The sequence below is a fragment of the Dama dama genome, chromosome 4 (genome assembly GCF_033118175.1).
Source record: "Dama dama isolate Ldn47 chromosome 4, ASM3311817v1, whole genome shotgun sequence".
In the NCBI taxonomy this organism is placed as follows: Eukaryota; Metazoa; Chordata; class Mammalia; order Artiodactyla; family Cervidae; genus Dama; species Dama dama.
In genome coordinates this window covers 47,815,921-47,838,165 of record NC_083684.1, presented here as the reverse complement: position 1 = coordinate 47,838,165, position 22,245 = coordinate 47,815,921, and the positions used below count along the sequence as shown (strand labels likewise).

At 36.9% G+C, this 22,245-nt stretch overlaps 1 protein-coding gene across 5 annotated transcripts in view; it reads right to left on the bottom strand.

Moving 5' to 3' along the window:
* DPY19L3 (dpy-19 like C-mannosyltransferase 3) overlaps positions 1–22,245 on the bottom strand; it is a 76,121-nt gene that overhangs the window by 23,996 nt on the left and 29,880 nt on the right. For all 5 annotated transcript variants that reach the window (XM_061138930.1, XM_061138928.1, XM_061138926.1 and 2 more), the window contains 7 exons: positions 20,156–20,277; positions 19,427–19,572; positions 17,396–17,519; positions 16,722–16,856; positions 3,846–3,977; positions 2,369–2,470; positions 152–225 (listed from right to left, as the gene is read on the bottom strand). In XM_061138930.1, the coding sequence (XP_060994913.1) occupies positions 152–225; positions 2,369–2,470; positions 3,846–3,977; positions 16,722–16,856; positions 17,396–17,519; positions 19,427–19,572; positions 20,156–20,277 (835 nt within the window). The remainder of the gene's footprint in view (positions 1–151; positions 226–2,368; positions 2,471–3,845; positions 3,978–16,721; positions 16,857–17,395; positions 17,520–19,426; positions 19,573–20,155; positions 20,278–22,245) is intronic.

The window sequence follows — 22,245 nt, the reverse complement described above, 5'->3', positions numbered from 1 at the left end:
AAGCAAAGTATTTAATTCAATACAAGATAAGTAAACCTCACATTTTTCCTCAAAACAAGCCTGAAATGAAAATAATAACTGATAACTTACATTTTAAAGACTCTGCTGATTTAATATAAAAAACAAACACAGACTTTAAATTTAATCATACCTTGTTGCTCCAAATCCAAATTTTGCCTTCAGAAATTTAAATATGTGTTCGTCTGACTTGAGGTTAAGAATTTTCTGTCAGGGAGGGAAAGAAAACGAAAGTTGCTAATTAGTTCCTTATACATTGTTTTCTGATAATTTCCCATTGAACACACTTATTCAGTGTCCCATTTCATAGGCGTGTATGTGTGTATGTGTAAAATTAGAAAATGTTCAAAACAATTCTTAGAATCAAGAAATTCGAAAGCTGGATTTTCTTTTTTTTAAAAAAAGTGTTTTAGTGAAGTAGTTGATTTACAATGTTGTGTCAGTTTCCGGTATACAGTGAAGTGACTCTGTTATACATACATACATTTTTTTCTATTATGATTTGCTACAGGATATTGAATATAGTTCCCTGCACTATACAGTAGGACCTTGTTGTTTATCTGTTTTATATGTAGTAGTGTGTATCTCAGAGTCGGACACGACTGAAGCGACTTAGCAGCAGCAGCAGTGTGTATCTGCTAATCCTAAGCTCCTAATTTATCCTTCCCTGAACTCCTTTCCCCTTTGGTAACCATAAGCTTGTTTTCTATGTCTGTGAGTCTGTTTCTGTTTTGTAGATAAATTCATTTGTATCATATTTTAGATCCCATATGTAAGTGATATGTAATACGTGTCTGTCTGGGTCCGATTTACTTCACTTAGTATGATAATCTCTAGATCCATCCACGTTGCTGCAAATGGCATTATTTTATTCAAAAGCTGAGCTTTTCAAACTCTCTTTCTTCCTGTTTTTTTTTTTTTTTTAGCAGAATCACTTTTGCAAACAAAAGCTAGGCTTAAGTTCAATATGCAAAATAGATAAAAGATGAGGTTCTTTGGTTTCAGGGAAAGCGAGATGGCTGAAGCCCCAGTGAGTACAATTTTTTAAATCAGAAAACCGATAATATCATGATCTGAAACCTCAAACAGGAACATAGTCCACAAATCCTACTTTGCTGATGTAAGACTCATTCACTCAAAGATAATTCAAGACACAGCAGTAACCCTCAATGGGTGAAGAGACAAATGCCAGTGTTTATCATTAATGAGTATAATTTTAACTCACATTATTTTATTTGTAATTTATGGCTTACAAAAATTCATACAACATAAATGGGTAAAGAAATTATATCTGAAGAAAAATGAAGATAGAAAAAAAGATATGATTAATCCAGAACTGAGGTTGGTACACAAAACATATTCACTAGATATGAGCCACAAATCTGGACTCAAGCATTCTAGCAGAAAATGCAAAGGAGGAAATAAAAGCATTTATGCTCCTCACAGGGTCATAAGATTAAAACAAACCAGTTGCTTAGAAGAGATCCTTATGGTCTTAAAATTGAGACTCAAGAGAAATTTTGCCCATGGGTATATTAAAAACAGTGAGCAGTCTCAAAGAGTATCTCTTCCTAATTCTTCTCATTAGGTGGCTGGCAGAATGTCAAGTGCAATTCAATAGACGTTATTTTTTTGGGGAGTCAAAAAACAGTGGTCCAGATATGCGGCTCTCTCCTGGTTTCATCCAGACACAGATAACTGAACATCTCGGGTGGTGAAATGAACAGACTGCATAACTTACAGCCAAACTTTCAGAAATGCTGATTGTTCTGCTCAAATATGTTTTTGGTGAGTACTGACTGATATGGAGTTTAAGGACATAGTGACAAGGACCTGGAGTAAAGGTGTTTAATGTAGCTGGCTGAGTGAAGGGTCTTTTTTCTTTCTTTGACAGTCAACAGACAGGGGGAGGGACTGTCATTTTCCTAGAGGAAGGGTCTGTCCTGGGTCCAGCCTTCCCAGAGGGGTGAAATCAGCTCCATCAATCAAAGTGGCTCTGAAAATAAAGCTAGTTTATTTACGAACTTAACCCAATAAAAATCATGTCATTAAAAAAAAAAAAAATCATGTCATTTTTTTTTTTAGTACCATAGTACAGAAAACTATCCCTAAAAAGTAGATTTTTTAAATTTAGAGAAATGCTTGTTAAATGCTTTTAAAGCTGAGTTTTTAAAAAAGTTTAAGAAACTCAAAGGTGGGTTCAAAGTAGAACATGTTAAAGAGTGAATAGAAATCAAGGACTAAAATAAAGAAAACAATCCTGTTACTGAAACACAGGTAAAACTGAGTCTGTTTAAAGTAAAACTAGTAACTCTTCAGTAATGTTAAATATATCATTTTATTAACATACCTTAATAATGTTGTTGAGAAAAAGTGTCAAACATAACACGAAAAATAAATGTAACAACAGTTTCCCAAGTCTATTAAGGAAGTTTCCAGTTTTCATATTTTTCTAGAAATTAAGAGTTAAGTTTTAATTTTTTAATATTCATTTAACTTCACAAACATTTAAAATGAGATTACTTAAAAGATTTAAAACATTGAGTCATGCAACATACAGAGAAAATATAACCTAATTTTCATGCGGTAACATTGCTTAAAATTTGTTATTTTCTAATAGTAAGTGAATCACTTAATAATAAGCACCATATGATGAGGAATGTATCCGAGTCCTTTCTATTTTAAAAACCTCTTTGAAAAAAAAAAAAGATCTCTTCAACCAGAGTATGGAGTGAGCTCCTTAGAAGGTACTCAGCTCATACTGACTGAAGAAATCTTTTGATGATTTATCCACTGAATTGTATGTCACAGACTATAACCCATTAAATAAAAACACCAGCATAAAAAATAAATTGTACTCTTTGATATATAATAACTTTATTATAACACTCAAATAACTTTACAGATTATCAAATATAATAATTTCTAAACAATTCAAAGATGAGTTATAATTCATTTCTAATTAAAGTTAAAAGGATAAATGAGATGTACAGTTTCTAACAGTCAGCTAAAAGCCTATTCATTAAAATCTTTGTGAGGACTTGTCCATAGCAATTCTCACTCAAAAGACTAGTAAGAAAAAGGATTTATTCTTCCCCAAATGGAAAACAAAACAGCTTCTTGATTTAAAGGTGATTATGAGAAATGTTTCTCATATGCTTATGAGACAGAGAACAGGCTTTGCAACATTATTAAGGAAAAGACAACTAACTCAAATTTTATGTAAATTTAAGAAATTTTAATTGTATAATAAAGTCAAAGATCAGGTGAATGTCAAATATGTTATTCTAGTAAGTGTCCCAAGGTATTTATTTATTTTGAACCTCAAATTCTCAAAACTGTTAATTTTAACTGACTTAAAAATCAATAATAATAATAATATAATATGTAAGAATGGGGGAGAGTGGTATTACTACTTCAAATAACAAGGTGTCCACCAACTTTAAAGACTGTGACAAACGTTCCCACAAGCAATAGGTTCTTCTCATTCTTGGGGTCACACTTGAAAAGTTAACATTTTTTTCTCTTTTATTTCAACTTTAAACCAATAGCATTCAAATAAGTATCTCTGGCTAATCCTAAATTTAAGTAAGACTCCAATTTTTTAGGAAATAATAATGTCAAAACAAAGGGATGATGACATATCAGAAAGCTTGAAAACAAATGCTATACCATGAAATTAAAATAATAATAATAATAATAATAATGCCCCTACTGTGATTTAGTGGGAGTTTGGTCATAAATTTTCCTTTGTATCCTATATGAAAACATGGTCCAATAAACCACACATTTTTTAAAAAGTTTAAGGACAAAACAAAAAGTCCTACCTGAAGTTTTCTTGCAATTAATACTGAAAGGTTGAAACTGATAAGCAATGATCCAAGAATCATGGAATTAAAAAACTGAAGAATGCAGACCAGGAGTAAGCCTGTGAGCTGTATACCATACAGCCACGTCACCTGCAGCAACCAGAGGTTAGGTGATGAAGCAGATTTTATCAGGGGACTCCCACATGCGATGGGTTGGTCCCTAGCCGAATACATCTCAAGTTATAAATAATGCAGAAAACACACCTAGCTTCAAGTAATACAATCTAAGAAAGGAAAATAAAACATTATACCTTTTAGTTATAGAACATTTTAAACTTTATAACATTAAGAAAGGAGATATATTGAAGTAGAGGAAGCAAACAATGGTACAAATAAATTCTAGAAACAGGCAAATGCTGTTAATAGCTTTCAATTTTCTTCTAAATTCCTTTATAGTTATGGTTTATATTTTATCATATTCTAACAATGAATAATTTAATGTATACATTATTTCTCAATCTTTTATTTCTCAATCTTCCCTAATGGTGTTGAACATCTTATCATGTGTTATTGAACCTTTAAATATCTTCTCTGGAGAAATATCTACCTAATCTTTTGCCTATATTTAACTGTTGAAAGTACTATAAGAATTCTTTATATATCCTGGAAATCCCTTTTCAAACACGTGATTTGCAAATTTTGTCGCCCATTTTGTAAGCTGTCTTTTTACTTTCTTGGTGATATACTTTGAAGTACAAAAGTTTTTAATTTTGATGAAGGCCAGTTTTTCTTCTTTTACATACTCGTGATTTTGTTGCTGTTGTTTAGTCGCTAAGTTGAGTCTGACTCTGTGACCCCCGGGGCTGCAGCACACGACCCCTCTGTCCTCCAGTATCTCATGGAGTTTCCTAAAATTCATATCTGTTAAGTCAGTGATGCTATCTAATGTGTCGTCCTCTGCCAGCCTTTTCTCTTTTTGCCTTCAGTCTTTCCCAGCACCAGGGTCTATTTTGGTGAGTCGGCTCTTTGCGTTAGATTGTCAAAGTATTGGAGCTTCACTTTCAGTCCTTCCAATGAATATTTAGGGTTGATTTCCTTTAGGATTGACTGGTTTGATCTCCTTGCAGTCCAAGGGACTCTCAAGAGTCTTCTCTAGCATTACAATTTGAAAGCATCAATTCTTCAGCACTCAGCCTTCTTTACAGTCCAACTCTCACATCCATGTGACTACTGGAAAAAGCATAGCTTTGACTATACAGACCTTTGTTGGCAAAAGGATGTTTCTGCTTTTTAATACGCTGTCTAGGTTTGTCACAGCTTTTCTTACAAGGAAAACGTGTCTCTCAATTTCATGGCGGCAGTCACTGTCCACAGTGGTTTTGGAACCCAAGAAAATAAAATCTGTCACTGCTTCCACTCCCCCCCTCCCCCCACCCCGCTTCTATTTGCCATGAAGTGATGGGCCCTGATGCCATGATCTTAGTTGTTTTGAATGCTGAATTTCAAGACAGTGTTTTCATTTTCCTCTTTGATCCTCATCAGTTCAGTTCAGTTCAGTTCAGTTGCTCAGTCGTGTCCAACTCTTTGAGACCCCATGGACCACAGAATGCCAGGCCTCCCTGTCCATCACCAACTCCCAGAGTTTACCGAAATTCATGATCCTCATCAGGATGCTCTTTATTTCCTCTACACTTTCTACCATTACAGGGTATCACCTGCATATCTGAAGTTGCTGATATTTCTCCCGGAAAGCTTGATTCCAGCTTGGGATTCATCCAGCCCAGCATTTCACACGATGTCCTCTACATATAAGTTAAATAAACAGGGTGACAATATATAGGCTTGACGTATTCTTTTTCCAATCTGAACCAGTCCATTGTTCCATGTCCAGTTTTAACTGCTGCTTCTTCACCTGCATACAGGTTTCTCAGGAGAAAGGTAAGGTGGTCTGATATTCCTATCTCTTTAAAAATTTCCACAGTTTGTTGTGATCTACAGTCAAAGGCAAGCCATTCAATATCACAGTAATCCAAGTCTATGCCCCAACTAGTAATGCTAAAGAAGCTGAAGTTGAACGGTTCTATGAAGACCAACAAGACATTCTGGATCTAATACCCAAAACAGATGTTCTTTTCATCACAGGGGACTGGAATGCAAAAGCAGGAAGTCAAGAGATACCTGGAGTAACAAGAGTAACAAGCAAGTTTGGCCTTAGAGTACAAAATGAAGCACGGCAAAGGCTAACAGTTTTGCCAAGAGAATGCACTGGTCATACCAAACACCCTCTTCCAACAATACAAGAGATGACTCTACACATAAACATCACCAGATAGTCAATACCGAAATCAGATTGATTATATTCTTTGCAATTGAAAATGGACAAGCTCTATACAGTCAGCAAAAACAAGACCGGGAGCTGACTGTGGCTCAGATCATGAACTCCTTATTGCAAAATTCAGACTTAAATTGAAGAAAGTAGGGAAAACCACTAGACCATTCAGGTATGGCCTAAATCAAATCCCTTACAATTATACAGTGGAAGTGACAAATAGATAATAGATTCAAGGGATTAGATCTGAAAGAATGCCTAAAGAACTATGGACGGAGGTTCATAACATTGTACAGGAGGCGGTGATCAAAACCATTCCTAAGAAAAAGAAATGCAAAAAAGGCAAAATGGTTGTTTAAGGGAGCCTTACATATAGCTGAGAAAAGAAGAGAAGTGAAAGGCGAAGGAGAAAAGACATATCCATCTAAATGCAAAGTTCCAGAGAAGAGCAAGTAGAGATAAGAAAGCCTTCCTAAGTGAACAATGCAAAGATATAGAGGAAAACAATAGAATGGGAAAGACTAGAGATCTTTTCACGAAAATCAGAGATCCCAAGAGAACATTTCATGCAAAGATGGGCACAATAAAGGACAGAAATGGTATGGACCTAACAGAAGCAGAAAATATTAAGAAGAGGTGGCAAGAATATACAGAACTATACAAAAAAGATTTTAATGACCTGGATAACCATGATGGTATGATCACTCTCTTAGAGCCAGACATCCTGGAGTGTGAAGTCAAGTGGGTCTGAGGAACCACCACTACAAACAAAGCTAGTGGAGGTGATGGAATTCCAGTTGAGCTATTTCAAATCCTAAAAGATGATGCTGTTAAAGTGTTGTACTCAATATGCCAGCAAATTTGGAAAACTCAGCAGTAGCCAGAGGACTGGAAAAGGTCAGTTATCATTCCAATCCCAAAGAAAGGCAATGCCAAAGAATGTCAAATTACTGCAAAATTGCACTCATTTCACAGGTGAGCAAAGTCAAGCTCAAAATCCTCCAAGCTCGGTTTCAGCAGTACGTGAACTGAGAACTTCCAGATGTACAACTGGATTTAGAAAAGGCAGAGGAAACAAAGATCAAATTGCCAGCATATACCAGGTCATAGAAAAAGCAAGGGAATTCCAAAAAACATCTACTTCTGGTTCATTGACTACACTAAAGTCTTTGTGTGGATTGCAACGAAGTGTGTAAAATTTTTTAAAAGTGGAAATACCTGACCACCTTACCTGCCTCCTGACAAATATGTATGCAGGTCAAGAAGCAACAGTTAGAACTGAACATGGAATAAGAGACTGGTTCAAACTTGGGAAAGGAGTGCATCAAGGCTGTATATTGTTGCCCTGTTTATTTAAATTATGCAGAGTACATCATGTGAAATGCCGGGCTGGATGAAGCACAAACTGGAATCAAGATTGCTGGGAGAAATATCAATAACCTCAGATATGCACATGACACCACCCTTATGGCAGAAAGCGAAGAGGAACTAATGAGCCTCTTGATGAAGGTGAAAGAGGAGAGTGAAAAGGCTGGCTTAAAACTCAGCTTTCAAAAAACTAAGATCACGGTATCTGGTCCCATCACTTCATGGCATATAGATGGGGAAACAATGGAAACAGAGATAGACTTTATTTTCTTGGGCTCCAAAATCACTGCAGATGGTGACTGCAGCCATGAAATTAAAAGACACTTGCTCCTTGGGAGAAAAGTGATGACAAAACTAGACAGCATATTAAAAAGCAGAGACATTAATTTGCTGACAAAGGTCCATCTAGTCAAAGCTATGGTTTTTCCAGTAGTCATGTATGGACTACTGGATCATAAAGTTGGACCATAAAGAAGGTTGAGCACCAAAGAATTGATGCTTTTGAACTGTAGTGTTAGAGAAGACTTTTGAGAGCCTCTAGTACTGCAAGGAGATCAAGTCAGTCAATCCTAAAGAAATCAACTCTGGATATTCATTGGAAGGACTGATGCTGAAGCTGAAGCTCTAATCCTTTGGCCACCTGAGGCAAAGAGCTGACTTATTGGAAAAGACCTTGATGCTGGAAAAGATTGAAGGCAGTAAGAGAAGGGGATGACAGAGGACGAGATGGTTGGATGGCATCACTGACACAAGCTCTGGGAGATGGTGAAGGATAGGGAAGCCTGGCATACTGCAGTCCATGGGGTTGGAAAGAGTCGTACATGACTGAGTGGCTGAACAACAACAAGACAGCAGATTAAAGACAGAGACATCATTTTGCCAACAAAGGTCTGTATAGTCAAAACTATGGTTTTTCCAGTAGCCATGTATGGATTGTGAGAGTTGGACCATAAAGAAAGCTGAGGGCCAAGGAATTAATGCGTTTGAATTGTAGTGCTGGAGAAGACTCTGGAGAGTCCCTTGGACAGCAAAAGATCAAAGCAGTCAATCCTAAAGGAAATCAAGCCTGAGTATTATTTGGAAGGACTAAAGCTGAAGCTCCAATCCTTTGGCCACCTGATGTGAAGAGTCAACTCACTGGAAAAGACTCTGATTTTGGGAAAGATTGGGGGCCAGGGTTCAGATCCCTGTTCAGGCATCAAACGTTGGGACCAGACCAACAATGAACTGACCTGAGGGAAGAGTGCCACAGAAGAATAAAGAAAAAGAAGACTCAGAAATAAAGAAAAAGAAGACTCAGGGGTCTGATGCCATTTACAGGCAAAAGCCCAGATCCTAATCCTTGCATGTCTTTTATTGTTAACTTCTACTTCCTTGTTTATGCTCTAGAGATATCTGTTCTTTACAATCTCAGATCGGGGATAAAGATATACAATGCACAGTCCTCAATGTCAAGCCTTCAGGCCTTTCATGACTTTTGTTTAGCTCTTCCGTTAGTGACAACCTTTCTCAGCAACTCCCTCAAGGCTCTGGTTACGGGAACAGTCACTAATGGTTTTCCATCAGTCACATCAGTACTTCAACATCTTGTTTTCAAGATGTCTTTCCACGACATACTTTTTACTGCTCCCAGCCCTTCGTCTGGGGGTGATGAGAAAGTCATTCTTTTTCAAAGAAGCCCTGTTAATTATAGTACAAGCCTGTGCATAGCATATTCCCTACATAGGAAAAGGGGATGAAGACAGGAGGAGATGGTTGGAAGGCATCACCAACTCAATGGGCATGAGTTTGAGCAAACTCTGGGAGATAGTGAAGGACACAGAAGCCTGACATGCTGCAGTCCACAGTGTTGCAAAGAGTCAGACACAACTTAGTGACTGAACAACAACAAGGTGGCAGCTTGGTTATAATTGAGATGTTTCCTCTTTGATAATGTGAGTATGTAGTGCTACACATTTCTCTGTTAGCGCTGCTTTAGTTGCACCCCAAAAGGTTTGATGTGTTGCATTTTTGTTGTCACTGAATTCATTGTTTTCTCAAGGCTGCCTTTTTGACCCATAGATTATTTAGAAGTGCACTATGTAGTTTCCAAGTTTGTAAAGTTTCCTACTTTTTTGTATGATTTCTAGTTTGAATCCATTGATTTGTTAGGTAGTTAGAATAGGGAAAAGGAGTCCAAAATAGTGGTGGCTAAAAGACCTGGAAGGGAAAAGCCCGTGAAAATAGAACAAAGGAAGGTCCGAGGACCGGAGTGAGAACCTCAGGTAAAACAAACAACGCTCCTGGCTGGCCCAATTTACGTAAGACAGGCCCAGGGACAGAGAAACATATAAAAAGAGGAGCCAAAGCCCTCTTCTCTCTCGCTCTCTCTCCTGCACGATGGAGCGCTCTTCTCTTCCCGTCTTTGGATCGACGTGCCCTCACACCTCGAAGATGGATTTTCCTGCTATCATCTAAATAAAATAGAGCTGTAACACTGATTTATTTAAGAGCTATAACACTGGTCTGTCTAAGACCCAAGAGCTGTGACCCGCCAAGGGGGCTTCAATGTCCGTCGCTCCAAATTTTTGTTGTGATGAGACAAAGAACTGAGGAGCATACACTCGCCTGACAGATTCAATCCATTGGGTATTCTGCTGTTGTTGGGTGGAGTGTTCTATAAATGTTAGATCCTGTTGGTTGATGGTGTTGTTCAGTGCTATATCCTTAATGATTTCTGTCTGGTTGTCAATTATTGAGAGAGAGTTGCTGATGTTCTCAACCCTATTTGTAGGTTTGTCTATTTCTCCTTTTAGTTCTGTCAGTTTTTGTTTCATATATATTGTGGCACTGTTATTTAGTACATATGCATTTAGAGTTCTCATGTCTTCTTGGTAGATGAATACTTTTTTCAATATACAGTATTCTGGCAATTTCCTTTGTTCTCATGCCTACTTTATCTGATATTAATATAGCCACTCCTACTTTTTTTTTGGTTAATATTTGCAATGGTGTTATCTTTTCCAACTCTTTTAGTTTCAATCTTCCTATACTATTTGGTGTGAAGTGAATTTTTTATAGAAAACATTTTGGTTGTGTGTTTTTAATCTGCTTTAACCCATCTCTGTCTTCAAATTTTTCTATTTCATTGCTATGTGTGTGTTAGTAGCTATGTGTGTGTTAGTAGCTCAGTCATCTCCGACTCTTTGTGACCCCATGGACTGTAGCTCACCAGGCTCTTTTCTCCATGGAATTCTCCAGGCAAGAATACTGGAGTGGTGTGCCATTCCCTTCTCCAGGGGATCTTCTCAAGCCAGGGACTGAACCTAGGTTTCCTGCATTGCAGGCAGACTGTTTACCATCTGAGCCACCAGGGAAGCCCTAAATAATTGTTGCTATGCTAGATCTTAAAATCTGTCATTTTATCATTTGCTATTTGTTCACTCTGTTTTCTATTTGTTTTCTCTTTTCTGCCTTCCTGTGGGTTACTTGAACATTCTTTGAATTCTATTTTTACTTATTTATAGTATTTCTGAATGTATCTCTTTGTACAGATTTTTAGTGGCTGTTCTGGATTATTACATTATGCATTCTAACTTATTACAGTCTACTGGTGTAGACATTTTACCAGTTTGAATCAACTGTAGAAATTTTACCTCAATTTAAGTCCCTTTACTTTTCTCATTTACAACTGTCTTAAATATGTCCACTACATAGAGAACCATAGGCAATATTAGTAACTTTTGCTTCAGCTATCAAACATAATTTAGAACACTCAAGATCAGACAAGTTTATTATACTTAATTCATATTTTTGAATTAAGTAAAACTCAAAATTAAGGGAGCTACCCACTCCAGTATTCTGGCTTGGAGAATTCCATGGACAGAGGAGCCTGGTAGGCTACAGTCCATGGGGTTGCAAAGAGCTGGACATGCCTAAGCGACTTTCACAAAATAAACTTGCTTCATCTGGTTGCAAATTGGGAAAGGAGTACCACAAGGCTGTATCTTGCCACCCTCCTTATTTAACTTGTATGCAGAGTACATCATGCGAAATTTCGGGCTGGATGAAGCACAAGTTGGAATCAAGATTGCTGGGACAAATATCAATAACTTCAGATATGCAAATGACACCACTCTTATGGCAGAAAGCAAAGAGGAACTAAAGAGCCTCTTGATGAAGGTGAAAGAGGAGAGTGAAAAAGCTGGTTTAAACCTCAATTTTCAAAAAGCTAAGATCATGGCATCAGTTCTCATCACTTCATGGCAAATAGATGGGGAAACCATGGAAACAGTGACAGACTTTATTTTCTTGGGCTCCAAAATCATTGCAGGTGGTGACTGCCATCATGAAATTAAAAGACACTTGCTCCTTGGAAGAAAAGCTATGACCAACCTAGACAGCATATTAAAAAGCAGAGATATTACTTTGCTGACAAAGGTTGACGTAGTCAAGGCTATGGTTTTTCCAGTGGTCATAAAGAAAGCTGAGCACTGAAGAATTGATGCTTTTGAACTGTGGTGTTGGAGAAGACTCTTGAGAGTCCCTTGGACAGCAAGGAGATCCAACCAGTCCATCCTAAAGGAGAGCAGTCCTGAACATTCATTGGAAGGACTGATGATGAAGTTGAAGCTCCAATACTTTGGCCACCTGATGAGAAGAACTGACTCCTTAGAAAAGACCCTGATGCTGGGAAAGACTGAAGGCAGAAGGAGAAGGGGATGTCAGAGGATTAGATGGTTGGATGGCATCACCAACTTAATGGACATGAGTCTGAGCAAGTTCCAGGAGTTGGTGATGGACAGGGAAGCCTGGTGTGCTGCAGTCCATGGGGTTGCAGAGTCAGACATGACTGAGTGACTGAAGTGAACTGAATTAATATTTTTATTTTTAATTGCCTTTTATTTGTTCTTGATGTCCCAACATTTCTCCTTTTATCATTTCCTTCTGTTTCAAGAACTTCGTTTACCATTTTTTAAAAACAGTAGATCTGTTGGCAAGAAATTCTGTTAGTTTTCCTTCATCTGAGAATGTTTTGCTTCCTCTGTCTTTCCTGAAAGATATTTTGGCTGGTATAAGACTCTGGGTTGACCACTGTTTTCTTTCAGCACCATGGTTTCTGATGAGAAATCCACTGTCATTCAAATTGGTTTACCCCTATCAGTATCATTTTTCTCTGACTGATTTCACAGAAAAATCTTTAGTCTCCAGAAGTTGGATTATGATGTATCTTGGCATTGATTTATTTGGTTTACACTATTCGACATTAGCTCAACTTCTTGATTATGTAGGTTTTCCCAAATATGTAAAGTTTTTGATCATTCTTTCAAAAATGTATTTTTTCACATACTTTTTTCCAGTTTGACACTCCTTCTCTCCTATTGGGTTTCTGATTACATGAATTCAAGTTCTTGCTATGGTCCCACAGGTCTCTGAGGTTCTGTTCACTTCTTCCAGTCTATTTGAATGTTCAAATTAGTTAATTTCTAAATTGTCCTATCTTCAAGTTCACTGATTCTTTCCTCTGACCATTCTAGTCCACTGTTGAATTGATCTTCTGAGATTTTTACTTTCATTATTGGAATTTTTCAGTTGTAAAATTTTCATTTGCTTGTTCTTTTTATCTTTTAAATCTCAGTTGAGAGTTTCTATTTTTTCATTTGTTTCAAGTGCATTTGTAATTGCTCAATGACAATTTTACGATGGCTGCTTTAAATTCCTTGTCAGATAATTCAACTTTTGTGTGTCTTGGTGTTGCCACCTGTTGATACCTGTTCATTCAAGAGATTTTCCTGGTTCTTAGTTTAATAAATGATCTTCAATTGTACTGTATGACATTATGTATCTTGGAACCTTCCGTAAACCTTCATTGTCAGCAGACCTCCTCTGATACCATCCTAGCCTCATGCCACTGAGGAAAGAAGGATGCTGCCTCATTATTTCCAGATGAATCTGGCTGTCCAGGGTGCCCATTTGACCTCTGCTGACTTTTAAGGGGGTGTCTCATTACTGCAAGGTGAAGATGAAAGTTTAGGCTCCCTATAAGGCATCTGCTGATACCATCCTGGCAAAGAGGGTAAGGGATGTCTTATTACCAACAGTTAGAAGTTGAAGGTTCTCCATGTGGCATTCATGCTTCACCTTTTCTTGAGGCTTTTTTCCCCCTCTGAATCCATTTGTATTTCCTGGTTGTTAACTTCTCTAATACTTAGTCTGAGAATAAATACAGCAAAGAGAAAATTGAGGGAACTCAGTGTCATGTTTTCCCTTTGGTCTTGAGGTCTCTAGGCATTGTCTACTTTCTTTTCTCCACTTCTCAAAATCTTATGTTTGTTTTTTATATAACGTCTAGGGCTGCTTTTAATTGTACTTAGTGGGAGGAATAAGGAGAAGTGCGTTTACTTCATTTTGTCTGGAAACTTATTGAGTCCTTTAAAATTGCCTCCCAGGTATTAATCACTAATGTGTCTTGTTTTCACAATGGGTAATCTCTATAGCCTTAGTAATGGAACAGAATTACATGCTTAATAATAACATTTACTGTTCTATTTTATATTTTAAAGTTCTGTACACATTTCTCACTGAAAACTTTACCTTTGATGGTAAGAGACTTTCCATCATCCATGAAAAGAAGATGACATGTACTGAAAAAGATAGTTTTTTATCACCACATCAGGCTCTGAATTTGTATTATCTTTTTCTGTATCAATTATTCTGACTCTTTCCCATGTGACATGATTAGAGATCATGATTCCAGTTTATGAAGAAACTAAGGCTCCAAGAACTTGTATCAGCTGACAAAGCTTAAAGAGCTAGTTATTTTCAGAACTGATAGTAGCAACTTAGTATTATAAGCCAGGATCCTTTCATTATGATACTGTTCCTCCTTAAATTCTGATGCTACTTCTAACACCAACAGAGTTTCAAATATGAAAAGTTCAGTGAAGTTTAGAACTGAATATAAAATAGATCAGTTGTATTATTCTTTAGTTTTGTGTGTGTGCGCCAAAATAGTACCTTTTATTGTTTTCTAGTTAAAAAAAAAAAGAAATAGATGTTCATTATGGAAAATTCAAGAGATCTATAGAACAAAAGGAAAATAAGAGTACTAAGCACATTTTGTTGTTGTTTAGTTGCTAAGTTATATCTGACTCTTTGCGACCCCATGGACTATAGCCCATGAGGCTCCTCTGTCCATGGGATTTCCCAGGTAAGAATGCTAGAGTGGATTGTCATTTCCTTCCTCAGGGGATGTTCCCTACCCACGGATCAGATGACTGCTAATACTTTAATGTATATTATTTGTGGAAACTTTCCTTTCTATATACATGTTTTACTTTTGAAAAAAAGGGAGAAGGAAAACTAATGGTTATATATAACACTCTGTTACATAGTTAAGACATGTTTATTTAACAATACTCTATTGCTATTGACTTAGGTCATTTCCAGACTTTTCTTATTACAATACAACTAAAATGAACACCTTTGATTATTTCCTTATGATAAATTTCAAGAAGTGAAAGTCTGGTGAAAAGACAAACACATTTTCTTGGGCTTTTGATGCTTACTGTAAAAATACACTAGAGAAAATTATATACTACAGAAAAACTTCATAGTTATATTTTCAAAATTGCTCATTATTTACTTAATTTCTTCTTCCATTGATTAATTAATAAATCAATTTATTTATGTTAAAATGTACAGTGTTCTTTTGGAGTACTTGTTGGAGGGGGCGGAGAGTGATATGAAGAAACCAACTGGCCTAGGAGTGTATGACAAGGAGAAATGCAGAGGCATCTAGGCACTCCTTCCCCTTAACTTGCAAGTCTCCATGAGCAAAGTATAAAGAGTTAACAAAATAGGAAAGCAAATATAATCCAACATGAATGGACTCAGCTTCATTTGTACATATAGCTTTTACAGGCATGTAGGTTCTATTATTATTATCCAGTATCATGCATATACATATACACACATATACATTTTAGCTTCTGCTTATCCATCTGCTTTCTTTTTTAATTTTTTCTAAATTTTAAAATTTTTATTTTATGTTGGAGTTTACTTGATTAACAATGATGTGCTGATTATAGGTGTACAGCAAAGTGATTCACTTATACCCATGAGTATCCATTCTTTTTTGATTCTTTTCCCATTTATCCACCTGCTTTCTTTACTGTATTTTACCTTCATATTTTGCTTTCTCACACTCCATCCAAATTCTACTCTTTCTTCATTTTTGGTCCAGCTTGAGCATCTCATTTCTGTGAAACCTTTCTAGCCTAAAAATAACTTTCCTCCTCTAGACTTCTAGTGCTTATTATTACTACAAATTGACATCACAGATAGATGTGGCTATATAGATGTATATATTAGACATCTAATTGTATAGACATCTTTATTTCCCAAGTTAGATGGCAAACTCCCAGTGGGTGGGACAACATCTTACACGGGTTCCCACCTGTTTCCTGTGCTGACTGACTTTAACGTTTCCTAATTCAGATTCAGTCAGTTTTCAACGATTGCTACATCTCTTCTGACAGGGAATATGTGAGCTCAACTCTTCTCTATTAGATTATATTGCTGCCCTAGGTCTGGAGATAATATTTCATTGTACTTGGGAACTTAAGTTACTGTTACTTTAGAATAGTAACTATGAGCAACTTAAAAATATACACATTAAAACATTTCTGCATGTGACAAAAACCATGCGGTTAAATGACGGCAGCACACACTGGGAGACAGACACGGTTTCCTTCATAATTTCCTTAGTTCATAGGTGGCCTCTGGCCAGTCAATAGTGATTCACATCCCAGACTGGTAAATGTTACTATGAACATTTTATAAAGTACCACAGAAAAGTTGTTATACATCCACTGATTTCCTTGGGGGAAAAAAAGAATGGGGCGATACACAGTAACACATTTTAAAACAGCTATCCTACATTTTAACATTTAAGTAAACTCTATAAAGGACAATTGACTCAGACACTTGTGCTCCAAATAAATATGTCTTTTAATGTAAAATAAGCAGGATAAAAGTTAAAATCATCAAACTAGGCTGTATAAATTACTGAACTTCAACTGACCACAGGACATTTACATTACAGTTAAGAAGCAGCTTCAACTTTATCATTAAGCATGTGCATATTCTGAGCTCACTCTATGATATAGAACATTAAACAATGACCATCTGAACTGAGAAAAGAAAGCAAAGCTTACCTTCACTGCTGGCAACATGTCTAGGGAGTCCAGTATGAACAGCACTAATGCCTGCATCAGCATCATAAATTGATTAAATTGCCATGTTAGACTAAAGAGAAAAGTTGATATGAAAATGGCAAGAAGTGTCAGCCTCTGTAAAAAGAAAATTTTATATAATTTACACGTCTCTACTAATAAAAAGCCTCTCAGACAAGTGTTCTCAAGAGCAGCCAATATCTCTACAAACAAAACAGAAAAAAACTATAAAGTGTTGCTCTGAAAACTCTTGCATTTGTTACTTATGCTCTAAATATCTTAAAGTGACACTTTGCATATAAATATTCACATACAGTATGTGTACTCCATATTATTATGGAGGCGATAATGCACCAAATCACATCTCAAGAGCAATCGCTTAAAAATTCTGACAGCTCTGCAGAAATTTGGTGTGGGTTTGCTGCAACTATTTAAGGGCAGATGATACAAAGAACATTTTTCACATCATAAATGAAAACATTTTCTTTGTAAAGTAGGGAAAGACTTGGAAAAAAAAATGTAACTCAAGTTAAAAAACTGGTTGTGGAATAAGAACTATCAACAGACACTGGGACACTATGAACATCACATTTTCTGAAGCTTCTAAGATAAAACTGGAAAACTAAAAATAGACACAAAGGATTGTAAAAACTTACTTGAGAAAGAGGCTGTAAGTTTGGTCTCAGGAAGTATGTAATTGCTGCTATCTGGATTGCAAAGAACGGCAGCGCCCAGTTCTCTCTCAGGGGGATGGTAAACTCCACCCTCGTGGTATCTATTCTGTGCACGGAAAACACAAAGGGCCCAAGGGGTAATTTTTACCACCATTACCTCAAAGATTTCCTGAAGTGAAAGACGTATTACATTAAGTATATTTGGATTTTGGTTCTTGGTTCTCAATAATTCATCCTTATCATCATCATCCCTGTAACATAAAACTGGCATTGAGAAAATTTAAATAACCTGTCCACAGGTAGACAGGGGTGGAACTGGTAGTGTTTTATACTCGAGTCTTAATTTTGTCACTGATTAATAATTGGTAAAAATGGTACTGAAGAATTTATTTACAGGGCAACAATGGAGAAACAGACGTAGAGAATAGACCTATGGACATGGGGAGAGGGGAGGAGAGGGTGCAATATATGGAAAGAGTAACATGGAAACTTACACTACCATATGTAAAATAGATAGCCAATGGGAATGTGCTGTATGTCTCAGGGAACTCAAACAGGGGCTCTGTATCAACCTAGAAGGGTGGGATGGGGAGGGAGATGGGAGGGGGTTTCAAAAGGGAGGGGATATATGTATACCTATGGCTGATTCATGTTGAGGTTTGACAGAAAACAACAAAATTCTGTAAAGCACTTATCCTTCAATAAAAAATAAATTAACTGTTTGACCCACTCCCCTAGAATGTGAACCCCAAGAGGGCAAGAGTAGTTTTCAAGTTTGTACACCCAGTACCAAGAACCATTTCTACACACACTAGATATCCAACAAATGTCTTTTATTTACTTTTAATAGAAGCAAATTTGACTTTTAGCTGGAATTATATGTTAGATTAAACTGTTAAGAAGCAGCGTAACAGTGGTCTCACACTTTGCATCTGAATTCTGATTAAAACTTAGCTCCATATGTGCGTGCACATGTGTGTATACCTTTCTATATAAATATATATGCCTAATAAATAGTCTTATATACATATCTATGCATATAGCTTAACCTTTTACATATATTTATATATATAATGTATACTATAAAACTCAACCTTTTAAGCTTCAATTATCTCATCTCTGAAATAGTAGTAATAATAGTACCTACACTATAAGGTTGCTAAAATAATACATATAAAGCACTAATGTAAAGTGCTTAGCATATAGTAACCACTCAATAAAGTTATAATAAAAAGTAATTTGTTGAGGATTAACCAGTATTAGAACTCATGTTCAAATTTTAAGACTGATACTGAATATTGATATTGCTTTTACAGGTCAGGCAATAATTCGATATATCTTGACTATGTTTTTTAAAAATGCTATTTCATAATGCTCTGGTATTTGGAAATTAATATATATTAAATAATATAAGGACTTCCTTACATTTGTACAGTGCTTTATGCTCTGCTAATTAGGAGCTCCACACAATCTTATTGAGGTTGCTAATAAAGATATTATTAAACCTTAGAAATGAGATTTATGACTAGAGAAATATTAATCATACAGCAAGTTAGTAACAGAATTGGGACTATTATAGATGATTCTCTTGACTTACAATTCAATGTTTTGTTCCTCAGTTGCAGACATATTAATACAGAAGTAGGACTTTCTATGTTACTAAATAAAATCTTTATGAGGTAACCCAAAGAGAAAATGGTAGTTGTTTCGTCGTGTCTGATTCTTTTTCAACTCCATGGACTGTATCATGCCAGGCTTCTCTGTTCATGGAATTCTGCAGGCAAGAATACTGGAGGGGGGTTGCCATTTCCTTCTCCAGGGGATCCTCCCAACCCAGGGATCAGACCCATGTCTCTGGCATTACAGGTGGATTCTTTACCGCTGAGCCACCAGGGCTTCCCAAAGAGAAAACACTCTCACACAAATGTGGAAGAACAAACTTCTTTAACCTGGAAATGAAGTAACTTCATTTTCTAAACTTACACTTAGAAAGGAATACTGATTCCAACTCACCTGTTTGTGACGTACCAGAAGGCTGCTAACAGTCCTGAAAGCCACGTACCACTCAGGAGCCAGCTGGTTATGTAAAGAGCTGTGACATAAATTGCTTGGAGTCCAAATAAGGTGTAAATATAAAAATAAACTGGTTCTATATATTTCTGTAAAAGGGAGTGATAAAAAAAATGTTTGTTACAGAACTCCTACTCATTGCCACTTAAAAAACATGCAAGTGGAAATTTAGTATTTAGAAGTTTGGTATTAATTTTAAGAAATAAGCATACATCACTCCTTCCCATGTAAAAGTGTGCTAGCAGCCTTCTTTCTCAATATCAAGAGCAGAAGAGCGAAGTTCCTGAAGACTTTGGCTTCAGACAAATTTTACACCTAATTTTGTCTAGTATTCCCTTATTCAGGTGAAGAGGGTCACTGTGATCTGCTAATCTTCCAGGTTTTTTTTTTAATTCAAAGATAAATGAGGAGTGATTATACATTGCCAATTGAAAATATTTACCAGCTTTCAAACTACACACTTAAAAGTCTCAAAGTATCTATATGTAAAAATATCTTATAAAATATAAATAAAAAGCAAAATTCACAATATGTAAGGAGAAAATTAGCTTGTTTTTATAAAATTGTTGTTTTTATATCAAGATAGCTGAAGATCAGAAAAACCTACGTGCAACATTTCAACACTTTGACTTTCATCTGGTATTAAATTCAATGTCACAGATCACAACATACCTGTATGGGTAGAACTCTATACAAAATACTGAGAAAAACCTCTTGGTAAATATTCATTCGTTGAAGGAGGTTAATTGTCCTCATAGATTCCGTTTTGTTATCATATATTAAGCCACGAAAACCTAAGATTAATATTTGAAAATTCAGGAAAAGATAATTATTCATTCAAAACTATTCATAGATTCTTTAGTATATGTCAGAGAATGTGTTAGGTATTGGGGATATAATATATCCTATCCACAAAGAGCTTGGGCTTCCCAGGTGGCTCAGCGGTAAAGAATCCACCTGCAATGCAATGCAGGAGATGCGGGTTTGATCCCTGGGTTGGGTAGATCCCCTGGAAGAGGGCACAGCAACCCATTCCAGTATTCTTGCCTGGAGAACCCCATGGATGGAGAAGCCTGGCAGGCTACGGTAAATGGGGTTGCAAAAGAGTTGGACACGACTTAGCAACTAAACAACAACATCATCCACAAAGCGCTTACCCCCCATATATCAGATAGACACTTGTTTAAATGTTTACACAAACATAGGTAAATTATAACTTTCGTGATGTGATAGAATCTTCTACAGAAATTTGCACAAGAGGATTTTATATTTTCCTGCCTTGCCTTCCTGTCATGAGGCCCGTAGGACCTCCCCGGGGAGAATATATGAAGCCTCCCTTACTCCCCTGGGATGGGTTTGGCCCTATGACTTGCTCTGAGCAATGGCATGTGAGTGGATGTGACAGAGGTCATATCAGCAGATATTCCCTCTGCTGTGATAACAGTATGTTCCCCATAGAGGCTGGATAATAAGAGTGAGAAATCAATCTGTTGTTAAAGAATTCCACTGCTATAATTTGGTCACCTGCTACTGTAACCAAGTCGACTATTCAATAGAAGGTATGAATAGATAGTTCACAGAAGAACATGCACACAGTTCTTACACATTTGAAAAGATGCTCAACCTCACTCCTACTAGAAATGCAAATTAAAACTTCACTGAGATACCACTTCTCAACTACCAGCTTGGAAACAATCAAGAAGCTTGACAATATATTCCATTAGTGAGCCTATAAGGGAAAGGAGTGTGTCAAGGCTGTATATTGTCACCCTGCTTATTTAACTTACACGCAGAGTACATCATGCGAAATGCCGGGCTAGATAAAGCACAAGCTGGAATAAAATTGCTGGGAGAAATATCAATAACCTCAGATATGCAGATGACACCACCCTTATGGCAAAAAGCGAAGAGGAACTAAAGAGCCTCTTGATGAAAGTGAAAGAGTAGAGTGAAAAAGCTGGCTTAAAACTCAACATTCAAAGAACGAAGATGATGGCATCCGGTCCCATCACTTCATGGCAAACAGATGGGGAAACCATGGAAACAGTGACAGACTTTATTTTCTTGGGCTCCAAAATCACTGCAGATGGTGACTGCAGCCATGAAATTAAAAGATACTCGCTCCTTGGAAGAAAAGCTATGACAAACCTAGACAGCATATTAAAAAGCAGAGACATTACTTTGCCGACAAAGGTCCATCAACTCAAAGCTATAGTTTTTCCAGCAGTCAAGTACGGATGTGACAGTTGGCCCATAAAGAATGCTGAGTGCCGAAGAACGGATGCTTTTGAATTGTGGTTTTGGAGAAGATGTTTGAGAGTCCCTTGGACTGCAAGGGTATCAAACCAGTCATTCCTAAATGAAATCAACCCTGAATATTCATTGGAAGGACTGAAGCTGAAGCTCCAGTACTTTGGTCACCCTATGCAAAGGACTGCCTCATTGGAAAAGACCCTGATGCTGGGAAAGATTGAAGGCAGGAGGAGAAGGGGACAACAGAGGATGAGATGGTTGGATGGCATCACCGACTTGATGGACATAAGTTTGAGCAAGCTCCAGGAGCTGGTGATGGACAGGGACGCCTGGTGTACTGCAGTCCATGGGGTCACAGAGTCAGACATGACTGAGCGACTGAACTGAACTGAAGGTGCTTTCATACACTGTAGCTGGGAAGGCAAAATGATATAATCCTTACGTAAGACAATTTGGCAACACCTAGCAAAATTACGTATGCATTTACTCTTTGATCCAGGAAGTCCAAG